The sequence below is a fragment of the Cynocephalus volans genome, chromosome 3, assembly GCF_027409185.1.
Source record: "Cynocephalus volans isolate mCynVol1 chromosome 3, mCynVol1.pri, whole genome shotgun sequence".
Classification (NCBI taxonomy): domain Eukaryota; kingdom Metazoa; phylum Chordata; class Mammalia; order Dermoptera; family Cynocephalidae; genus Cynocephalus; species Cynocephalus volans.
This window is the reverse complement of record NC_084462.1, coordinates 2,327,778-2,345,989: the sequence shown is the minus strand read 5'-3', so window position 1 is coordinate 2,345,989 and position 18,212 is coordinate 2,327,778. Positions and strand designations below refer to the sequence as shown.

The window sequence follows — 18,212 nt, the reverse complement described above, 5'->3', positions numbered from 1 at the left end:
GTGAGCGAACTGGCCATCCATATATGAGACCCAAACCCGGGGCCTTGGTGTTATCAGCACCGCACTCTCCCGAGTGAGCCACGGGCCGGCCCCTTCAGCCCTTTTTCTATCTGTAAAGCCAACCTCTTTTGCTCAGCTTATTGGAACATGTATTCTATTTTATGGAATGAACTGTTGCCTGATTGTAAAATTGCAATAAAGCCAGTTGAGATTATTACATTTCTTGTAATTTTGTCCTTTGAAAGTACCCTAGGTGAAAACTCAGTAGGAAGGCTGGCCTGTGGCCACAGCTTCTCAGATATGTATTTTTCCTATTCTTTTTTTTTTTTAATTCTGGCTCTGTTCAGCACCAAGAGGTGAATTATAATGAAGTAAAAGCCTCAAAAAAGACCCTCACCACTATAAACTGGGACCCTAGGGATCCTAAGACTGCCGTAATAAATGACCACACATGTAATAGCTTAAAACAACAGAAATCTTATTCTCTCACGGGAACGGAATACAAGAAATGAACAACAGGAGGGAGGGAGATGTGGGTTATCAGGGCTCCCCGCAAGGAGCCAGGTGCAAGGTCTCACTAAGGTTCCATCTAGTTTCTGCTCCCGTCCTTGCCGTTATCTCAGGTCCTGCTGGAGGGGTGGAATCAGCATAGGTTTATTCATGTCTTCCTTGGTTTCTCAGCTGCAAGTCTGCAGCTTCAGGCTGGCTGGAAAACAACTTTACGTTTATGTAAATTATGTCATCTTGCCCCATAACCAAGGTTCAAAATATCAAATAACCATGGGGAAAGAGGGAACTCAGAGAAATACATGTCAAGAAAAAAACTGTGTCTTTTTAAAATTTGCCTACAGCTCATGCGGTTTTAGGTCCTGACAAGGTTTCAGTCCTGCTCGGAGTGATCAGTTCCACATCACCAAACAGAAACCTGAGCTGTTTATTTGTAAGATCTGACCTCCTGAGAAATCAGGAGAAAAATGATAGCCAAATACCCTAATAGGCCAGTTTAAAAAAAAAAACAAAAAAGCAAGAGATTCAGAGCAACCAATCAAAAAGGCCCAGTCTACCTGAGCTGGCATAATAAGGACACCCCTTCTGCTTTAACCCACACAAGGAAAGTAACCTGAAGTAGCTTGAAGTTTACCAATCTGCATTCTGCACTATGCTGTTTGTTCCAGCCCAAGCTGCCTTACAAAAAACAACCGGTCTACCATGCCCTGCAGAGCTCCTATTTTGTAGACAAGAGGCTGCCCTGTTTGTGAATCACTAATAAAAGTCAATTATATCATTAAACTCAATTTGTTAAAATTTTGTTCTTTGACACTGTTTTAGAAATTAAAATAGCAAAGTTTTTAAATCACAAGAATACACAAGCACACATTAGTTGTCAGAGGAATGATGACATCACATCACATAGCCTCTGGAAAACTCCAGGGGGAGGGGGACAAATAACATCTTAGGACTATTATAAAGATGGTTTCATATTGTAAATGTGATCTTACAAATCACCTGAAAAGGTCTTGGGGACCCAGAGGACCCCAGACAACACTGATAACTGCTGGCCTACAACTCTCTGCATTTCTGACCCTTGCCAATCTTTCCAATTTTATCTTAATGATCATACTTCCTAAAGTCTATTTTCTCCTTCTTTCTTTTAGTGATAGAACTACCTAGGTTTTAGCTAAGGATATGGCTGCCCATCTAAAGACTACATTTCCCAGGCTCCCTTGCAGATGTGTGGCCATGTGAAGAAGTTCTAGCCAAAGGAAAGGCAGAAAAGATGTGGAAAAACCCACCTCCTGTATTTACAATGAGGCTGCTTGCTCCCTGGTGTCTCTTTCCCCTCTCCTGCTGGCTATAACAGTTGTACTGAGGGTGACTCAGCTTCAACTGTGTTGAAGAGGGCAACATTTTAGGACCACAGTTCCCAAAGTGTGGTCCCCAGACCACCACCAGCATCAGCAGCACCTGAGAATTTGTGAGAAATGCAAATTCTGAGGCTCCACCCAAGACCTGCTGAATCAGAAACTCTGGGGTGTGGTGCCCAGCAATCCATGCTTCAAAAAACCTTTTAGGGATTCTGATGCATGCTCAAGTTTGAGGACCACTGGGCTGGGAGATGCTGAGCTACCAGACAGAAGGCACCTGGAGGTTGGTGGGTTAGCTCAGTTGGTTAGAGGGCAGCTTTACAACACCAAGGTCACAGGTTCAAATCCCCTTCTTAGGGCCGGCCCGTGGCTCACTCAGGAGAGTGCGGTGCTGATAACACCAAGGCCACGGGTTCGGATCCTATATAGGGATGGCCGGTTTGCTCACTGGCTGAGCGTGGTGCTGACAACACCAAGCCAAGGGTTGAGATCCCCTTACCAGTCGTCTTTTTAAATAAATAAATAGATTTAAAAAAAAAAAAAAATCCCCTTCCTAGCCAGCCACCAAAAACAAAGAAGGCACCTGTGTCCCTACTGGATAACCTCAGGAGACAGGGCCATCCTACTCCCTACCCCAAATACCAGCTTGGGTATTTACATTAGGAAAAGTCTTACTAAAACCGCTCTTATTTGGTCTTTGGCAAATCAGATCAATATCCTAATTAATAATGTATTTAAATACACCCCTTGATTCTTTTTTGTGCTTTTGTTTTTGTTTTTGTTTTGGCAGCTGGCCAACACAGGGATTGAACGAACCCTGGACCCCAGTGTCATTAACACCATGCTCTAACCAACTGAGCTAACTGGCCAGCCTGATTCTTTTTTGAATTAAATATTGCAGGCATATATTTCATACCTATTAGGTGACTACTATAAAACAAAACAGAAAATAACAAGTGCTAGCGAGGATGCAGAGAAATTGGAACTCTTGTACACTGGTGGTGGAAATGTAAAATGATGCAGCCGCTGTGGAAATCAGTTCAGCGGTTCCTCAAAATCTTAAAAATGGAATGACCATATGATCCAGCAACTCCACTTCTGAGTACATACCAAGTTTGTAGCAGCATTATTCACAATAGCAAAAAGTGGAAGTAACCCGAGTCCATGGACAGAAGAATGAACGAACTGTGGCCTATACATTAAATGGAATATTACTCAGCCTTAAAAAGAAAGGAAATTCTGACACATCGTACCGCATGGATAAACTCTGAAGATGTTAAGTGCAATAAGCCAGTCACAAAAAGACAAATACCGTCGTTACAGTGAGTTACCGTGAACTCACAGAGAGAGGCAGGAAACACCAAGGCTTAAAACAGGAAAACAGAGTTTATTGAAATGCTGGCATTTGGCCCAAAGGACTCATGTCCAAAGTTTCAAGCAGCCCAATGCAGTGGGGCAGTTATTTTTATATCATAGCATTTCCGGGTTTTACAGCATGGTAAGGTGGGGGGTGCTTTATCTTAGAGTGGAAAACTACTGGCAAGAGAAAGCAGAAGAAAAAGCAGAAGAGAGATTGAGGCATTCAGTTACAGCAGTCTGTGAAACCACAGGGTGTCAGCTAGATAACCACAGGGTGGGACGGGGGGGTGGGGCTTGTAGCTGCAGCAGGGTGTCACCTAGTCTGTGATAACCAAAGGGTGAGAGAAGGTGGGGCTTCATGACATCAGGGCGGGGGTCCTGGTTATAGCATAGTGTGGCACAGCAAGGATGCCTAAGGGCAACAGCTGGGCTGGACACAGCCAAATGTGAGTGCCTCACTGTATGATTTCACTTATATAAGATACCGAGAGGAGTCAAATTCATAGAAACAAAGAAAAATGGTGGTTCCCAGGGGCAGGGGAGGAGGGAATAGGGAGTTGTTGTTTAATGGGGACAGAGTTTTGGTTTTCCACGATGAAAAAGAGTTCTGGAGACTGATTGCATAACAAGGTACTCATGCTACTGTACACTTAAACGTGGTTAAGATGATAGCTTTTACGTGTGTTTTACCACAATTTTAAAAATTCTGGGAACTGGCCAGTTAGCTCACTTGGTTAGAGCGCAGTGCTAATAACATCATGGTCAAGGGTTCAGATCCCCTTACTGGCCAGCTGCAAAAATAAATAAATTTTTTAAATACCATGAAAGCAAAAAAAAAAAAAGAAAAAAGACTACATCAATCCCCAGTGATGAATTCTCCTGACCGTGCATTACAATCCTGCTGATTAGCTCTCTCTCCTCCACTGGACTGTGAGCTCGCTCCATGAGGAGAGGAGCCACGTCTGGACTGTTCATCTCTTTGTGCTCAGTGTCTAGAACAATGCCCGGCATGTTGAGAAGATGCATGCATTGAACTAACTTCCCCTCTCTGAGCCAGTATGTCCACATCTGCTCAGTTAAACTGACTGGGTCCAAATCTTTGGTCAGTGAGTGACAAACACTGTTGGAGGGTAACAAACATTGTTGCCTGAATTCAACACCTGTTCCCAATCCTCTTATCTTCACTGTAGACACTGAGAAAGCTAAATGCCTACATTCCCACCCTCCCTTGCAACTAGGAGTATCTATGTGCCATAGCTCTAGACAATGAGATGGAAGCAGAAGTTTACCTGAATCTTCTAGGAAAGTTTTGACTTCCTGCTTTGAATTCAGAAACTATGGCTGGAACTGTGGCCTCCATCTTGTAACTGAGAGACCTCAGCAAGAATAGCCATGAGCCTCTAACAGTGCCAGTAGCCCCTACCTCTAGACTTATGTGAGAAGTTAACTCTTATGTATATGCCATCCACAGTCCGGTCTGCTGTGACTTGCAGCCAAAAGCATTTGTAATTGATACACTTGACCTAGTAGCAATCTGTTTGTCTCCCTTGCCAGAATGGAGGTTCCATGGTGGCAAAAAACATGACTTTGTTCACCATTGTGTGCCCACCCTTTCCCCACCCCCAGTGCCTGGAAGAGACTACACAGATGGAATGTGTGGTTGAGGTTTCTTCATCCAAAATATAATAGCTTCCTCGTGTGTTATCTGAAACTATGATTCAAAGTGCTTAAAACAGTGCTTGGCACATAGAAAGCCCTTGACAAATAAATGCAGGGGAGCTTCTCCCCCACAGCACCCCAATGACCTTGCACATCCACACACATTCCACATAGGGGATGGCTAGAAGCACAGCGACTCGGTTCTGGCACAATGCCTCGTGATCCTCCCAGGATACAAGAGGATGGTAGGATGAGACTGCTGGCTCCTCAGCAACGCGGCACTCCATAACTCTTGTTGCAGTCATCCAGCCCCTTTTGTATTGGTGGTGTCCTTTTTGGTGTGCATGACAAGGACCACGGGGAACTGGCAGCTTTGGCTAGTCTCTCTTTCTCTATGTAAGCAATAAACAGTTTGAATCTGAAAGTGGCTCACTGTATCTTTACCAGTTTAATCGGTCACATCTTGTGTATGCCTGACAATAAATAAATACTATCTGTTATCTTTATTATTCTTATTGTTGTCTTGGGCCTAAGACCACCCTCTCCCCAACTTCTCCTCTCAAAAACAAGACACACAGGCCAGAGGAAATTCTTCCTTTTATTTCTGTTCACCGCCCCCAAAAGGATCAGTCCCCACCCTCCCTCACCTAGATGAAACCCCTCCCCCAACACCTTCACAAAACACTGATTTCTTCCCAGAGCTAAAATGAACACCTGGTCCCAACTATGGCCACCCCTACCCTGCCCCTTCCCTCTTGTTCACCTGCAGCTCCACCTGCTCTTTGAACCTGGCCACCTTTTGGCTCCCTCACCAATCACAGTACCCTAGGGTTGCCTGGCTTACTTTTTTGCTCACATGATATGGGATCCCTCCTCAAAACCCTCCTTGACTTACATTCTCATTTGCATAGTCACTCTGCATGGAGTCCTGGCCTCACTTCCCTTTTCCATCCTATGCCTACTCCACCCCCCACCAAGAACCACCTGCAAAAAATCAGGTTTGAAATTCAAGAGACCAGGTTTCTGAGATCCCCCTGCTCCCTGTGGGCCTCACCTCTTCAGCTGTTACTTTAGGGGTACAGATGTTGACTAAGACCAAACATTCCATGATTCTGGGGAGCAAAATCGAGAAACAGGCAAGAGAGGCAATATGAATAAAAGCAAGAAGAGGGAGAGGGAGACATTTGGGATGAAGCTGGAGGCAGGGGGATGACTGAGGTACCTGTCCTACCTCAGCGCTAGACACAGAAGTGAGCAGAGCTGAAGACCAGCTCTCCTGGAACCCAAAGCCCCCACCCTTCTAGCTGTGGCGGGTCCTCTGGCTCCGAGCCTTGTACACTTCGATGAGCAGGTCCTTGACGTACTGGATCTCCCGCTCCACTGACTCGGCCCTCTCCCTCAGCTCCCGGTTCCTTGCCTCCAGCCCCTGGCACTCGCCCTCCAGGGCTTCACCCTCTGCCCGCTTCCGCTGGCGGTACCTCAGAGCTGCTGACTTGTTCTGGTCTCTCTTTTTTTGCTTGCGGTCCCCTCGGGTGGTAGCAGGGTTGGGGTAGGGTGCCAGGCGAGTGGGTGGAGGTGGAGGAGGAGGGGGCTGCTGTGGTGGGGGCATAGGCACCAACCCCACATCCCTCTGCCCAGCCTCACTGTGGCAGTAGATGGCCAGCAAGTCAAGGGTATCCAGGGCAGAGGGCTGGGGGAGGTCAAAGGTGGAGAGGGGGAGGGAGGGTACTGGTGCTGGGGCTGGTGGTGGTGGTGCTGGTGCTGGTGGTGGTAGTGGTAGTGGTGGTGGTGGTGGTGGTGGTGGTGGTGGTGAGGGTGGTGGAAAGACTGGGGCATCAAGGAAGAAGTCTTCTATCTGTTCCAGCTCTTTCTTGAGGAGGGAGGCCATGGCTTCCAGGTCAGGTGGAGGTGGGGAAGGTGGAGGGAGGGCACCTGGGGGTAAGGGAGGCTCCAGAGGGAGGAGGGCTGTAAAGTCGACTCGCTCAGTCATCCAGTCAGAGAAGCCATCACCTGGGGATTGAACGGGACACACAAAGTTCTCTTGAGCTTCTGATCCTCCACCCGATAGGTGGTCACTCATGTCTGTCTCATTCAGGTTCATGTGTCCCACTGATTCAGTAAAACCACCAACCAATCAACTGACCAATCAACCAACCAGTCCACCAACCATTCAATGAAGCAGTTGATCAAACAATCAACAAATCAACCAATGAAAGAACCAGTCAACCAAACAATGATCCAACCAACAAAACAGTCAACCAACCATTTCTTCAACCATTCCAACATCCCCTTTACTGGGTACCCTATATCTGTGGTGTCTTTAACTTAATTCTTAAGTTTACTCTTAAAAGGCAAACTAGATCACATCACCACACAATTTCGTGTTTAATTAATTAGTTATTGAAAACCCACTATGTGCCAAGCATTTGGGAAACAATAATTAATAAAATAATTCCTACATCAGAGCCTTTGTTCCCTCCACCTGAAAAGCCCTACCTTGGGTCTTTTCATGGCTCATTCCTTCCCATCCTTTAGGCCTCAGTGGACATGTAACTTGGAGAAGGTTTCCTGGTTACCCACTCTAAACTAGGCCCCCTTTGTCATTTTTTTAGCTCAGCTGTTAAATGTTTCCCACTTATCCCAATACATCAACATTTAATTTGTCCCTTGTCTGTTTCCCCACTACACAGTGTGAGCTCCAGGTGGGCAGGGACCATGTTACTCTTGCTCCCAGCTGTATCCCCAGCACCTGAAACAGTGGCTGGCACATTGCGGGTACTCAATAAATATTTATGGAATGAATGAGTAAATAAATGAATGAATTCTTCCTTCCCCTCTTCCCCTACCCCCCACCCCCAGCTCACCCCACCTCCACTCTCCACCTGCCCTTACCTGCCAGGGGCTCTCCCCCCCCTGGAAGCCCGCCCTCCAGGGCTCCCCCAAGGACCTCATAGGGGCCCAGGGGGGCAGGGGCCAGGGGGAGTTTTCCATAGTCTACGAGCCAGCCCAGACCACTAGCTGGGAGCAGGGCCTTGTCCAGCTCCAGCCCCAGGGTCGCCAAGAGTGACATGGCTGTAGCACAGGTGCTGGGCACTGATGGCAATGGAGGAGGCTGCACCAACAGCTGGGAGTGGACTCTCGTGGTTTCTCAGCTGGGTGAAGACAGGCACCAAGGCGAAAGTGGAGGACCTACACGTGAGAGACAAGAGGGAGGGGGGTCAGAAGTCAGCTTCCCCCACCAGCCAGGGTCACACAGAACCAAGCTACACCCCCATGTCTATGGGGCTCCTCCCTCCCCCTTCCAACCAGAGCTTGGGACTAAGCCTTAACCGCTCAGAATTCTAAATCTGTCCTTTCTTTTCCCAACTCTCAGGCCCCACCAACTCCCAAGGGAATTCTCTTTAGGCCCGACCTACTTTTCCTCTAATTCTGAAACCCCACCCCTTTTTCCAATACGGAAACCTAATAGCGTCCCAGGGGAATTACCGTAAATCCTTCCTACCCCTCCCATAAGATTCTCTTCATAAAAGCGCTCAATCCCAGGGGAATTTTCTTCCAGCTATGCCCCGTCCTCTAAAGTAATTCCTTTAGACATCTTTTCCCAGATTACATCCCAAATCAGTTCCCAGGGAATTTCCCCTTGCCCCAGCCCTTCATCAATGTTACCACACTTCCCTTTAAACTTTGTGGTGACCGCCAGAGTCCCTCCGAGCCCCGCCCCTCCCTGAAGCTTCCCCAGAGGCTCCGCCCCTTTGCCCATCGAAACCCCACCCCTCAGCTAACGATAGGCTTAGCCCCGCCCCTTCTCACAATGGATATCCCAATGCCCACTCTTAGCGACGGCTGTGATCCCAGCTCCACTGCCTTCTTAAGCCCCGCCTCCTACCCTGTCAACCTAAACCAGTCCCCGTCCCAGCAGGTGCCCGATTTAAGTGGAAGGGAACTGTGCTATGAGCCAGAGCAATGTGGGGCCAGGAAGCGGGAGGGGACGGGAGAAGAACGGCTACCCAACCCCCCCACCCTTCCACACGATGCTCTTCCGCCGCCGTCAAAGCGTATGCTCTCTCACGCCTCCACCCTCCTGGGGATCAGTGCGCATGTGCGGCCGTTTAACGTCTGCCCTTCATACATAAATACAAGGCTCCGATGAGCTGATACGCATGAGCAACTTCCCGCGAACCGAATCGTTGAGGGGGAAAAAAACCCAAAAACCCAATGTGGGGTAGTGTGCAGGTATAACCGTACGCGGACGAAGCTTAAACACCACCACTCTGGAAGAATTCATCCTCTCCCTCCCTGAGGCTAAGTGCGCATGCTCGGCGGCGCGCTACGGCGCATCGTCCCTCTCCTGCGCCTGCGCGAACGTGATTCCACGCTCACGTCTCCCTACCCCTAGGCCTGGCCGTGAAAGCCGCGAGCTGCGAAAGGGCGGGAAAGGCGGTTGGAAAAAGGAGGGGCGAGAGGTTACTCACTCCATGGCTGTGGAAAGGAGAGGCGGCGGCCTCGGCGGAAGAAAGAAGGTGTGAGCGAAGAGCACAGGCGCGGTAAGCGCGGAGACGGGCCGGGGGCACAAAGAGGTCACGGCTACAGAGCCATGGCAGGGCTATGGCGGGCGGAGGTGGCGGAGCAGTAGCGTGAGGAGAAATCGTGATCTGAGGATGGGGAATGAAGCGGCCCCCGGGACTGAGGACAGATATAGCCGGGGTGGCGTAGCACGGTTCGTCCGTATCCTTCCGCGCCCCGCCCCCGCGCGGCCCCAAACCGGGAGGTGGCCTGGCCCCCTTCTCTTGGGGATCCGGGGATCCGACCTCCTCCTTCCGACACCTGGGTTTCGGCCATCTCTTCCCTTTGACCTGGGGATCCGGCTCCCTCCTTCCGACCCTCCCTTCTCTCTGACTCTGAGGTTGGGTCCTCTTCTCCCTGTGACCCAGTGATTGGATCCTCTCCTGCCTGTGACTCTGGGATCTGGTTTCCTTCTTCCTCTTGACTCTGAGGTCCTGGACTTTTTCCTCCCTCTGATTTTGGGGATCTGGATTCATCCTTTTCCTTCAGACCTACACCAGTTCATTTCTCTTTTCTCTGCTTCACGAATTTCCTGCCAGTCACACTTTCATCTCTTCATCCCCCAACTGCCGTCCCACCGTGAGAACCCTCGTGGGTTAGAGTGTGGCGTGAGTCACAGTCCGCGTTCCATTCAAATCACAGACCTGCCAGGGCGGCCTGGGGTAGCTAACGTATCTGGCCTCATTTCACTATCTGTAAAATGAGAAAAATCAACTCTACTGATGGGGTTGTTTGTGAGCATCAAATAAGGCGAGGTCCTCAAAGCCCTCAGCACAGAACTCAACTTATTCCTGTTCAACGTATTTTATTGTTAATAGGAACTCGTGGGCCCAGTCTCACCTCTTCCTTTCCACTGGCAAGAGCCCCTGACTCAACACATAAACACCTGCTGATAGGTCATTTTTGTGGTTCCCTTACTCCAAGATGTCAATTTTCAGGCTTTGTCACCCCCACTCCGTCCTTTCTCCAGCCCCTGCCTGCCTTCCCTCAGGCCAACTGGTTCATTCTTCTGCCCTTGTCCCTTGCCCTTACTTCCTTTCAAACAGTCTTTGGCCTCAGCTGTCCCCATTGGATAGGAACTGTCTCCCAGCCCTGTCAAAAATAGATCTACATTTCCATTTCGCAAAAGACAGGGAATTTGGTAGCCATCTTGCCCCTCCCTAGGCACTGGGCCCCGGGTGTATGTGGGCCTTTCTTCTGTTGCAGAAATTCCTCCCTTTCCCACCCTGCCACATCAGGACATCTCACCTGGAGTTCAACCTTCATCCCTTCTGTGGCATGAATCAAGGTCCAAAGAAGGTGGGGGAACCCTGACTTTGAGAGTTATATTCAGGCATTTTCATCACCCCCCCCCACTTCCCTGTTGCATGCAGGAAGTCCTTCTTGGGATCTGACCACCTTCCCTATAGCACTTACTGTCCACTATGCCAGTATTTGAGCACTTGCTGCATATTTCTTTGGGCCTGTGGGGGGTGGCTATATTATTACTTAGTATATAGAGTAACAGTGAAGAGCACAGATTCTGTAGCCTGTTTCTTTGGGTTCAAAGCCCGACTGTACCCCACTTACTAGCTGTGTGACCCTGACAGTTTCCCTTACTTCCTTGTGCCTGTTTCCCCCATGGTAAAAAGTGGTATTAATAGTACCTACCTCTTAGGATCGTTATGAGGATTAAATGAGTTGATTCATGTCAGGCACTTAAACTAGTGCCTGGCACACAGTAGGTGCTCCATAAGGGGTTGTTATTGTTATTGGTGAAGTGGGTATATTCTGTCTCCTTTGCTAAGCAGTAAATGCTTTAACACTATGACTAGTCTTTCACCGTTTAAGAAAAACTTAAGGATTGACTTCCTTCCACTTCTCAGTATAGATATTTGAGTGATAGCAGGTGGGATTAGGTGTAGACTGTAGGACAGACTGCTGGTAGTGAGGAGACAGTCTCTCCCCAGAGTCTTCTGAGAAGACCTTCTAGATTATATATGGGGACTAGATAGTTTTTTTAATAAACTTTTTATTTTGGAATAATTTTAGATTTACAAAAAAGTTGCAAAGATAATACAGAGACTTTTTATATACCCCTCACCCAGTTTTCTCCATTGTTAACATCTTACATTGCTATGCTTCATTGTCACAACCAAGGAACTAACATTAGTATGTTACTGTTGACTAAACTGAACTTTATTCTGATTTCACTGGTTGTTATCTGATGCCCTTTTTCTGTTCCAGGATCCTATCCAGAATACCACTTACATTTAGGCATCATGTCTCCTTAGCTTCCTCTGGTCTATGGCTGTTTTTTAGACTTGCCTTGTCTTTCATGACCTTGGCAGTTTTGAAGAATGCTGCTGGTTGGGTATTTTATGGACTGTGCTTCAATTTGTCTCATACTTAGATTGGGATTATGGGTTTTTGAGACAATGGCCAAGTAAGGTATTTTTTTAATAACTGGAACGAACTTGCTCAGTAAAAGAATCTCATTGCTGACTGTGTATTGCTGACTGAGAAGGCATCAAGGCAGGGACTGTCCTGTCCTCCGTCCCAGCCCTTTTCTCCCTCTTGCTATTGGATCCCATCCAGTTCAGCCCTGCCCCACTTGGGGCAGCTTGACTCAGTCATGCTGAGCAGGTACTATTTCATACACTTAGCTCCCCAGCCCTTCCCAGCATGTTCTAATTTACAGGTGACAGGTCATCAGTAGCTGCCTGTGACCCTAGGTCTTGGCACCATGAGCCCTCTCCTATGCCCATTCCTAATCTGGGCCTGTGGCCCCTCCAGGACTCAAATGCTTCAGCTATCCCCAGCTCTGCAAAGTCCTCCAGGGTGCAAGTGTCCAGTCCCTTCATCTCCTGAGCTGGGAGCAAGGGCTGCTGGGGACTCTTTTTCAGTGCGGAGGGGCCTGGCTTGGGAGTGAGGCGGCGATTTCAGGCAGGTTACATCAGCCATGGCTCGTTGATGGGAAGAGGGAGTGAGGGGATTCTCTGGGGGCCACAGGCGCATCTGGCAATGGCTCCTGATTAGAAGAGCCCTGAATAAGGGAGAGGCCCCAGCACAGCAAAGGTGGAGAGTGCAGAGAAGAAAGGAGATCAGCTGCCTGTGCAGGACCCTGAGAAGCTGAGACTGATGCCAAGAAGGGGCCTCAGATTACAGAAGCCAACGGGCTTGTCTTGTAACATACAAGACTGGCGCCCCAAGAGAAAAGGGGGTTGTGTAAAATCACATGCTAGTTAGATAGAGCCTGAGCCTCCACAACATTGTACAGCTTCCAGGGCCCCACAGCCCAGGGCATAGCCTGCTGGGAGGCCTCGAGGACTGGACCTTCACCTCAGGTTTGCTCTGTTCACAACTGCCAAAGTCTATCGATTCTGGCCTGCCCCTAGACATCCCCCTGCCCTAGAGGAGGCCCTCCTCACCTGTGCTATTACAGCAACCCTTCACTGGTTTCCCAATAAAGGTGCAGCATGTCATGATGGAAAAGGCTGCACGGTTTGCATCAGACAGACCTAGGTTCAGGTCCTGAACCCACAGCACTAAGTTCTAGCTGGGGGGGTTGTAGTCAAGGGCTTAGTCTGCTGGAGTCTCAGCTACCCTCTGCAAATGGGTCAGAGCCAGCCTGTTGGGTTCATCTACCACCTCCACCTCTTCTGTGACCCTTGGCAAGTAGCATCATCTCTCTGTGACTCAGTTTCTTTGTCCATGAAATGGGGATAAGAAGACTCACCTTGTTGGTGGTTGTGAGGACTAAGTGGATAAATGTACTTAAAAGCCTAAGACAGGGCCTGGTATATAAGAAGCACCCTATGAGCATTCGCTCTTTCTAAGGCTCAGGGGGCCAGGAGGATAATGGAAATGATGTAAGTAAAGCCCAGCATTTACTGAGAGCTCAGGATCTGTATATGTTTGTTTCTCGTCCCATTCCTTCCACACTTTGTTCTGCTTTCAGAGCCGCCTCACAGACAGATGTCTGCTTATGTGATTGCTTCCCAGAGCATGTAGAGGGCAAGGTTGGGACCCTTCTCATTCCCAGAATCATTCCCCACAGCCCCCAGCCCTGTGCTGCTACCTCCATAGGCATCAATACATTTTCTAATGAGCTCCTCATGCACAGAGGCTGGGGAGTTGTATACTGTGGTTCCTAACAGGCACCAAGGAGGGGAACTGGGTCATGCAGGCTAGAGGGGCAGAGGTTGGAGGTGGGCATCCTGGCAAACAAGGGCAGGAAGGCCAAGGCCAGACCAGTTGGGGAAAGGACAGTGCAGGGGTTGGGCAGGCAGAGCACAGACCTGCCACGTGTCCCAGTGGCTCAGAGTCCTGCAGAGCCCCTTTCCTCTCCTTGTGCCTGCCTTGTCCCACTTGGCAGAAGCAGTCACAGCTCTCAGAGCCTACTTAGACCCACATTACTGTACCAACCCCAGTATGTTCAGTGCCACCCTCTGTATTAGTTTCCTAATGCTGCTATAACATCACCACAAAACTTAGTGACTTAGAAAAACACATCTTTATTCCCTTACAGTTCTGGAAGTCAGAAGACTAAGATGGGTCCACAGGGCTGTGCTTCTGGAGACTCTAGGGAATAACCTATTTACTGGCCTTTTCCAACATCTAAAGGCCACCTGCATTCTTTTGGCTTGTGGCCCCTTCCTCATATCACTCCATCCTGTGCCTCCATCATCGCATCTTCTATTTCTTCCTTCAGTCTTCTTGCCGTCCCATCCTCCCTCTTATATAGACTCTTGTGATTGCATTTAGGGCCCTCCCAAATAATTTAAGATGATATCTCCATCCCAGCATCCTTAATTTAATCATGTCTTTGGAGACCCTTGTGCCATATAGGGTAACAGGGTCACAGGTTCTGGGAATTAGGATGTGGACATCGGGGGTGGGGGCCTTATTCCAGCCTACCACATCTCCCCTCTAAGAGCCTCAGTTTCCTCATCTGGGAAATAAAGCATAGGGCCAGACCGGAGTGCCACCCTCCTACACATACCCAAAGGGACCAGATATAGGAAAAGGACAAGGCAGTCTAGCCGGTTAGCTCAGTTATTTAGGGCGCAGCCTTATAACACCAAGGTCATGGGTTTGGATCCCCATACTGGCCAGCTATCAAAAAAAAGGAAAAGGAGACAGCAAACTGATAACAGTTGACAACATAGTGCCTTGGAGCCCAGGGTGCCATTACTTACTGCTGCGTGGCCTGGGACAAAATACTGCACCCCCCTGTGCTGGTATCAGTAAAATGGGGACAATAATAGAACTACCTCGGGGCAGTGATGAGATCAGAGAGTTAATATGTGAGAAGGCCTAAACCAGTGCCTGGCTTAGTGAGTGTGAGCTGTCCCTACAGAGCCCCAGGCCCTGTGTCAGAGACCCAGAAGGTGACCACCAAAAGGCACAGATGCTGATCAGGGACAACCCATCGAGCTTGTCAGCAATCCCACCCTAATGTGCAGCTGCTGATTTTATAGAAGTTGGAAATCCGTGGGCCAGCCCGTGGCTCACTTGGGAGAGTGTGGTGCTGATAACACCAAGGCCACGGGTTCGGATCCCTATATAAGGATGGCCGGTTCACTCACTTGGGAGAGCGTGGTGCTGACAACACCAAGTCAAGGGTTAAGATCCCCTTACCCGTCATCTTTTAAAAAAAAAAAAAAAAAGTTGGAAATCCAGATTTTTTTTTTTTTCTGTGAGGTCCTAGTTTTAAAGGTTAGCATGTGGGCCGGCCTGTGGCTGGGAGAGTGTGGTGCTGATAACACCAAGGCCACGGGTTCGGATCCCACATAGGGATGGCCGGTTGCTCATTGGGTGAGCGTGGTGCTGACAACACCAAGTCAAGGGTTAAGATCCTCTTACCGGTCATCTTTAAAAAAAATAAAGTAAAATAAATAAAATAAAATAAAAGTTAGCGTGTAATTCAGAAAAACCTGAGAAACCCCAACAAACCACAAGTGTGAATAGTATTCAGGCTGCAGACCCTCTGTAACCTTTGTGTTCAGTGATTTCCCCTCCCCAAATGTGTAATCTCAAGCCGGTAGCAGAGAACAAAGAGAACCAAGTAGTCCTCATTCCAGAGTCGCTGAAGATTGGGGCCAGACCTTCCTGATGGACTTACCAGGATTGAAAAGAAGCAGGGACTCTTTCAGACTCAGCCCAGTCCCATCAGAGAGGATAGTATTTTGGGGAGCAGGGCAGGAGGCCTCTAGAAAGTCAGGGTGCCTTCTGGAAGGGTGGGCTGGTGTCTTATTACTCTGTCCATGCCCCTAACCAGAGGCCACCATAAAGCTTGCTGGTTGCAGAGGGAGACTGCCCCCCACAGGAACCCACAGGGCATCTCCGTAAAGAGGTGTTAGAGAGGACTTACTTGAGGAGTTGGACTGTGTCAGGTGACTTTGGGAAGGGTTCAGGGAAGTGGGGCTTTGCTCTGCATTGGATGCTGGCAGGAATCAGGGGCAAGTCCATGACCAGGGATACATTTTGTCCAGAGGCAGGAGGAGTAAACGGAGCTAATGCTTTGGTTAGTTAAGAAGCTTCCGTCAGCTCTGAGCCAGGAAGGGGCATTTGGTCATTTTTGTGGTTTGGACAGTGTTTGTGTTTCTGTCTTTGTTGAGTCTTGATTTGGAAGTGGTCTTGTCTCGCTCCATCATGGTCAAATGGGCCTGCCTGATGTTGGTGTCCTGGGAAATCATTTGTCTAGCAGGAGAGTACCAGGGCCTGGCTGTCAGGACAGTTTTGCTCTTTCTCACAGCAAATGTGCTCATCTCACCAAGATGGAGGAGAAGAGGTGGAGGGTGAGGGCAGGGCCAACAGGGGGCAGCTCCCCACATTTGGCAGGCCACAGAAACATGGTTCCCACAGGGTCGCTTGGCCACAGAGGAAAGTAGCAGGATGGACGGTCATAGTAGGAACTCAGGGGGAGAAAGAGCAAGGCAAGGAATCAATGAGAGGACCTCACGGCTCCCCTGGGCTCCCCAGGTACCCCCTTAACAGGCATGTGGATACTGCCCCATGGAGAGCTTTGAGGGTCAACCCAGTTAGATCAAGAGTCCTTTGCCCTTTTTTTTTTTTACCTTACTGCCTGCCCCCACCACAGAGCAGGAACAGATGGGGGTAGGGAGAAGAGCACTGACACCCTTCTCTTCACTCCAACCTTCCCCCAGCTGCAAGTTACTTAAGTTCTCTCAACTTCAGTTTGCTTACCTTTACGATGGGAACAATAATACCTCCCACCTCATGAACTTGCTAGGAAAAGTAATTGAGTCAGTGCAGGTAAAGCCCTGGAAACAGGGCCCAGCACATAATGAATGCCTGTGAAATGTTAGCACAGCAGTTGCTACCCAGGGGCAGGGAGGGGCTGTGTTTTGTTCTAGTTCTCAGCATCAAAGCCACCCTGCCCCCACCTCCAGAGAAACGTCCTCCATAGCAACCATCTCTGCTGAAACCTGCCTTTACCCTTCTCTCCCTACCCCACTGACATCACTGCCTCTCCCCCAGGAAGGAGCACTGGTGTGTGCAGTTCTTCACATCCCCCCACCCATCCACCCACCACACACACATCCATCTGCTGCTCTCAGAGTCCCCAGGTACTGGTACTTCAGCCCCTCTTTGGGTCTGGGTGTTCTATCCATGCCCAACTGCATTTCCTGGGGAATCTCCTGATGGTCTGCACAGCTAACCAGAGCATTTCAACTCTAGTCTCATCCCCAGCCTATTCTCAACCAGCATTACCAGCCACCCAAAAAGAAAGTGTGATCCTGTCTTTAGAAATTCCTCTGCTTGTTCCATAGTCCGCAGGGTAAAGTCAGGGCTTAACCTGACCTCTGCCCACCTCTGCAACCTCTACTACTGCTGCCCTCTTAACCCCTTCCTGACACCCCATGGTTGGTTGGTTGGTTGGTTAAATGGCTTTGTTGAAATACTGTATAGTCCACATCCATTTATCAGAGTTTCCAATTCACTGGTGTTTGTACACTCACAGAATTGTGCAACCATCACCACAATCAATTTTAGAACATTTCCATCACTCTAAAAAGAAAACTCTTAGCCATCGCCTCTCAGTCCTTCTGCCCAGCCCTAGGCTACTCTTTGTCTCTGGATTTGCCTTTTCTAGACATTTCTTTTTTTTTTTTTTTTTTTTTTTTGTCGTTTTTCCTGACCAGCACTCAGCCAGTGAGTGCACCGGCCATTCCTATATAGGATCCAAACCCGCGGTGGGAGCGTCGTCGCGCTCCCAGCACTGCACTCTACCAAGTGCGCCACGGGCTCGGCCCTAGACATTTCATTTAAACAGAATCATACCTTACATGACTTTTTGTGTCTGGCTTCTTTCACTCAGCATTATGTTTTCAAGGTTCATCCACTTTGTAGAATGTATCAGTACCTCATTCCTTTTTTCTTTTTTTTTTTTAAAGATGACCAGTAAGAGGATTTTAACCCTTGACTTGGTGTTATCAACACCATACTCTCTCAAGTGAGCCACGGGCCAGCCCCCTCATTCCTTTTTAAGGCTGGGTAATATTCCGTTGTATGAATGTACCACATTTTGTTTATCCCTTCATCAATTTCAGTGGACTGATAGACATTTTGTTGTTTTTTTGGCTTTTGGTTTGGTTTGATTTGGTTTGGTAGCTGGCCAGTGTTGGGATCTAAACCCGTGACCTTGGTGTTATAAGGCTGTGCTGTAACCAGCTGAGCCAACCAGCCAGCCTTTGATGGACATTTGGGTTGTTTCTACTTCTTGGCTTATGAATAATGCTACTGTAAACAGGTATGTAC

The 18,212-nt window shown here is 48.7% G+C and overlaps 2 protein-coding genes across 2 annotated transcripts in view; one reads left to right on the top strand and one right to left on the bottom strand.

The window, feature by feature from the left end:
- Positions 1-5,554: 5,554 nt before the first annotated feature.
- Positions 5,555-10,031, bottom strand: ATF5 (activating transcription factor 5). Its single transcript, XM_063089439.1, has 3 exons — positions 9,356-10,031; positions 7,776-8,072; positions 5,555-6,893 (listed from the first exon to the last, which is right to left on the bottom strand). Exons 2-3 carry the CDS (start codon positions 7,951-7,953, stop codon positions 6,184-6,186), a joined length of 888 nt encoding a protein of 295 aa, XP_062945509.1. The 5' UTR covers positions 7,954-8,072; positions 9,356-10,031; the 3' UTR covers positions 5,555-6,183.
- Positions 9,166-18,212, top strand: part of NUP62 (nucleoporin 62) — a 25,629-nt gene continuing 16,582 nt past the window's right edge. Inside the window, exon 1 of the mRNA XM_063089437.1 lies at positions 9,166-9,427. The gene's annotated coding sequence lies outside the window, so the exon portion shown is untranslated. The remainder of the gene's footprint in view (positions 9,428-18,212) is intronic.

Excerpts from the sequence above, each read along its gene's own strand:
- ATF5 (XM_063089439.1), bottom strand. The coding sequence starts at position 7,953 with ATGTCACTCTTGGCGACCCTGGGGCTGGAGCTGGACAAGGCCCTGCTC. Across the intron at positions 6,894-7,775 it reads GGGGGGAGAGCCCCTGGCAG|GTGATGGCTTCTCTGACTGG; the intron begins GTAAGGGCAGGT and ends TTCAATCCCCAG.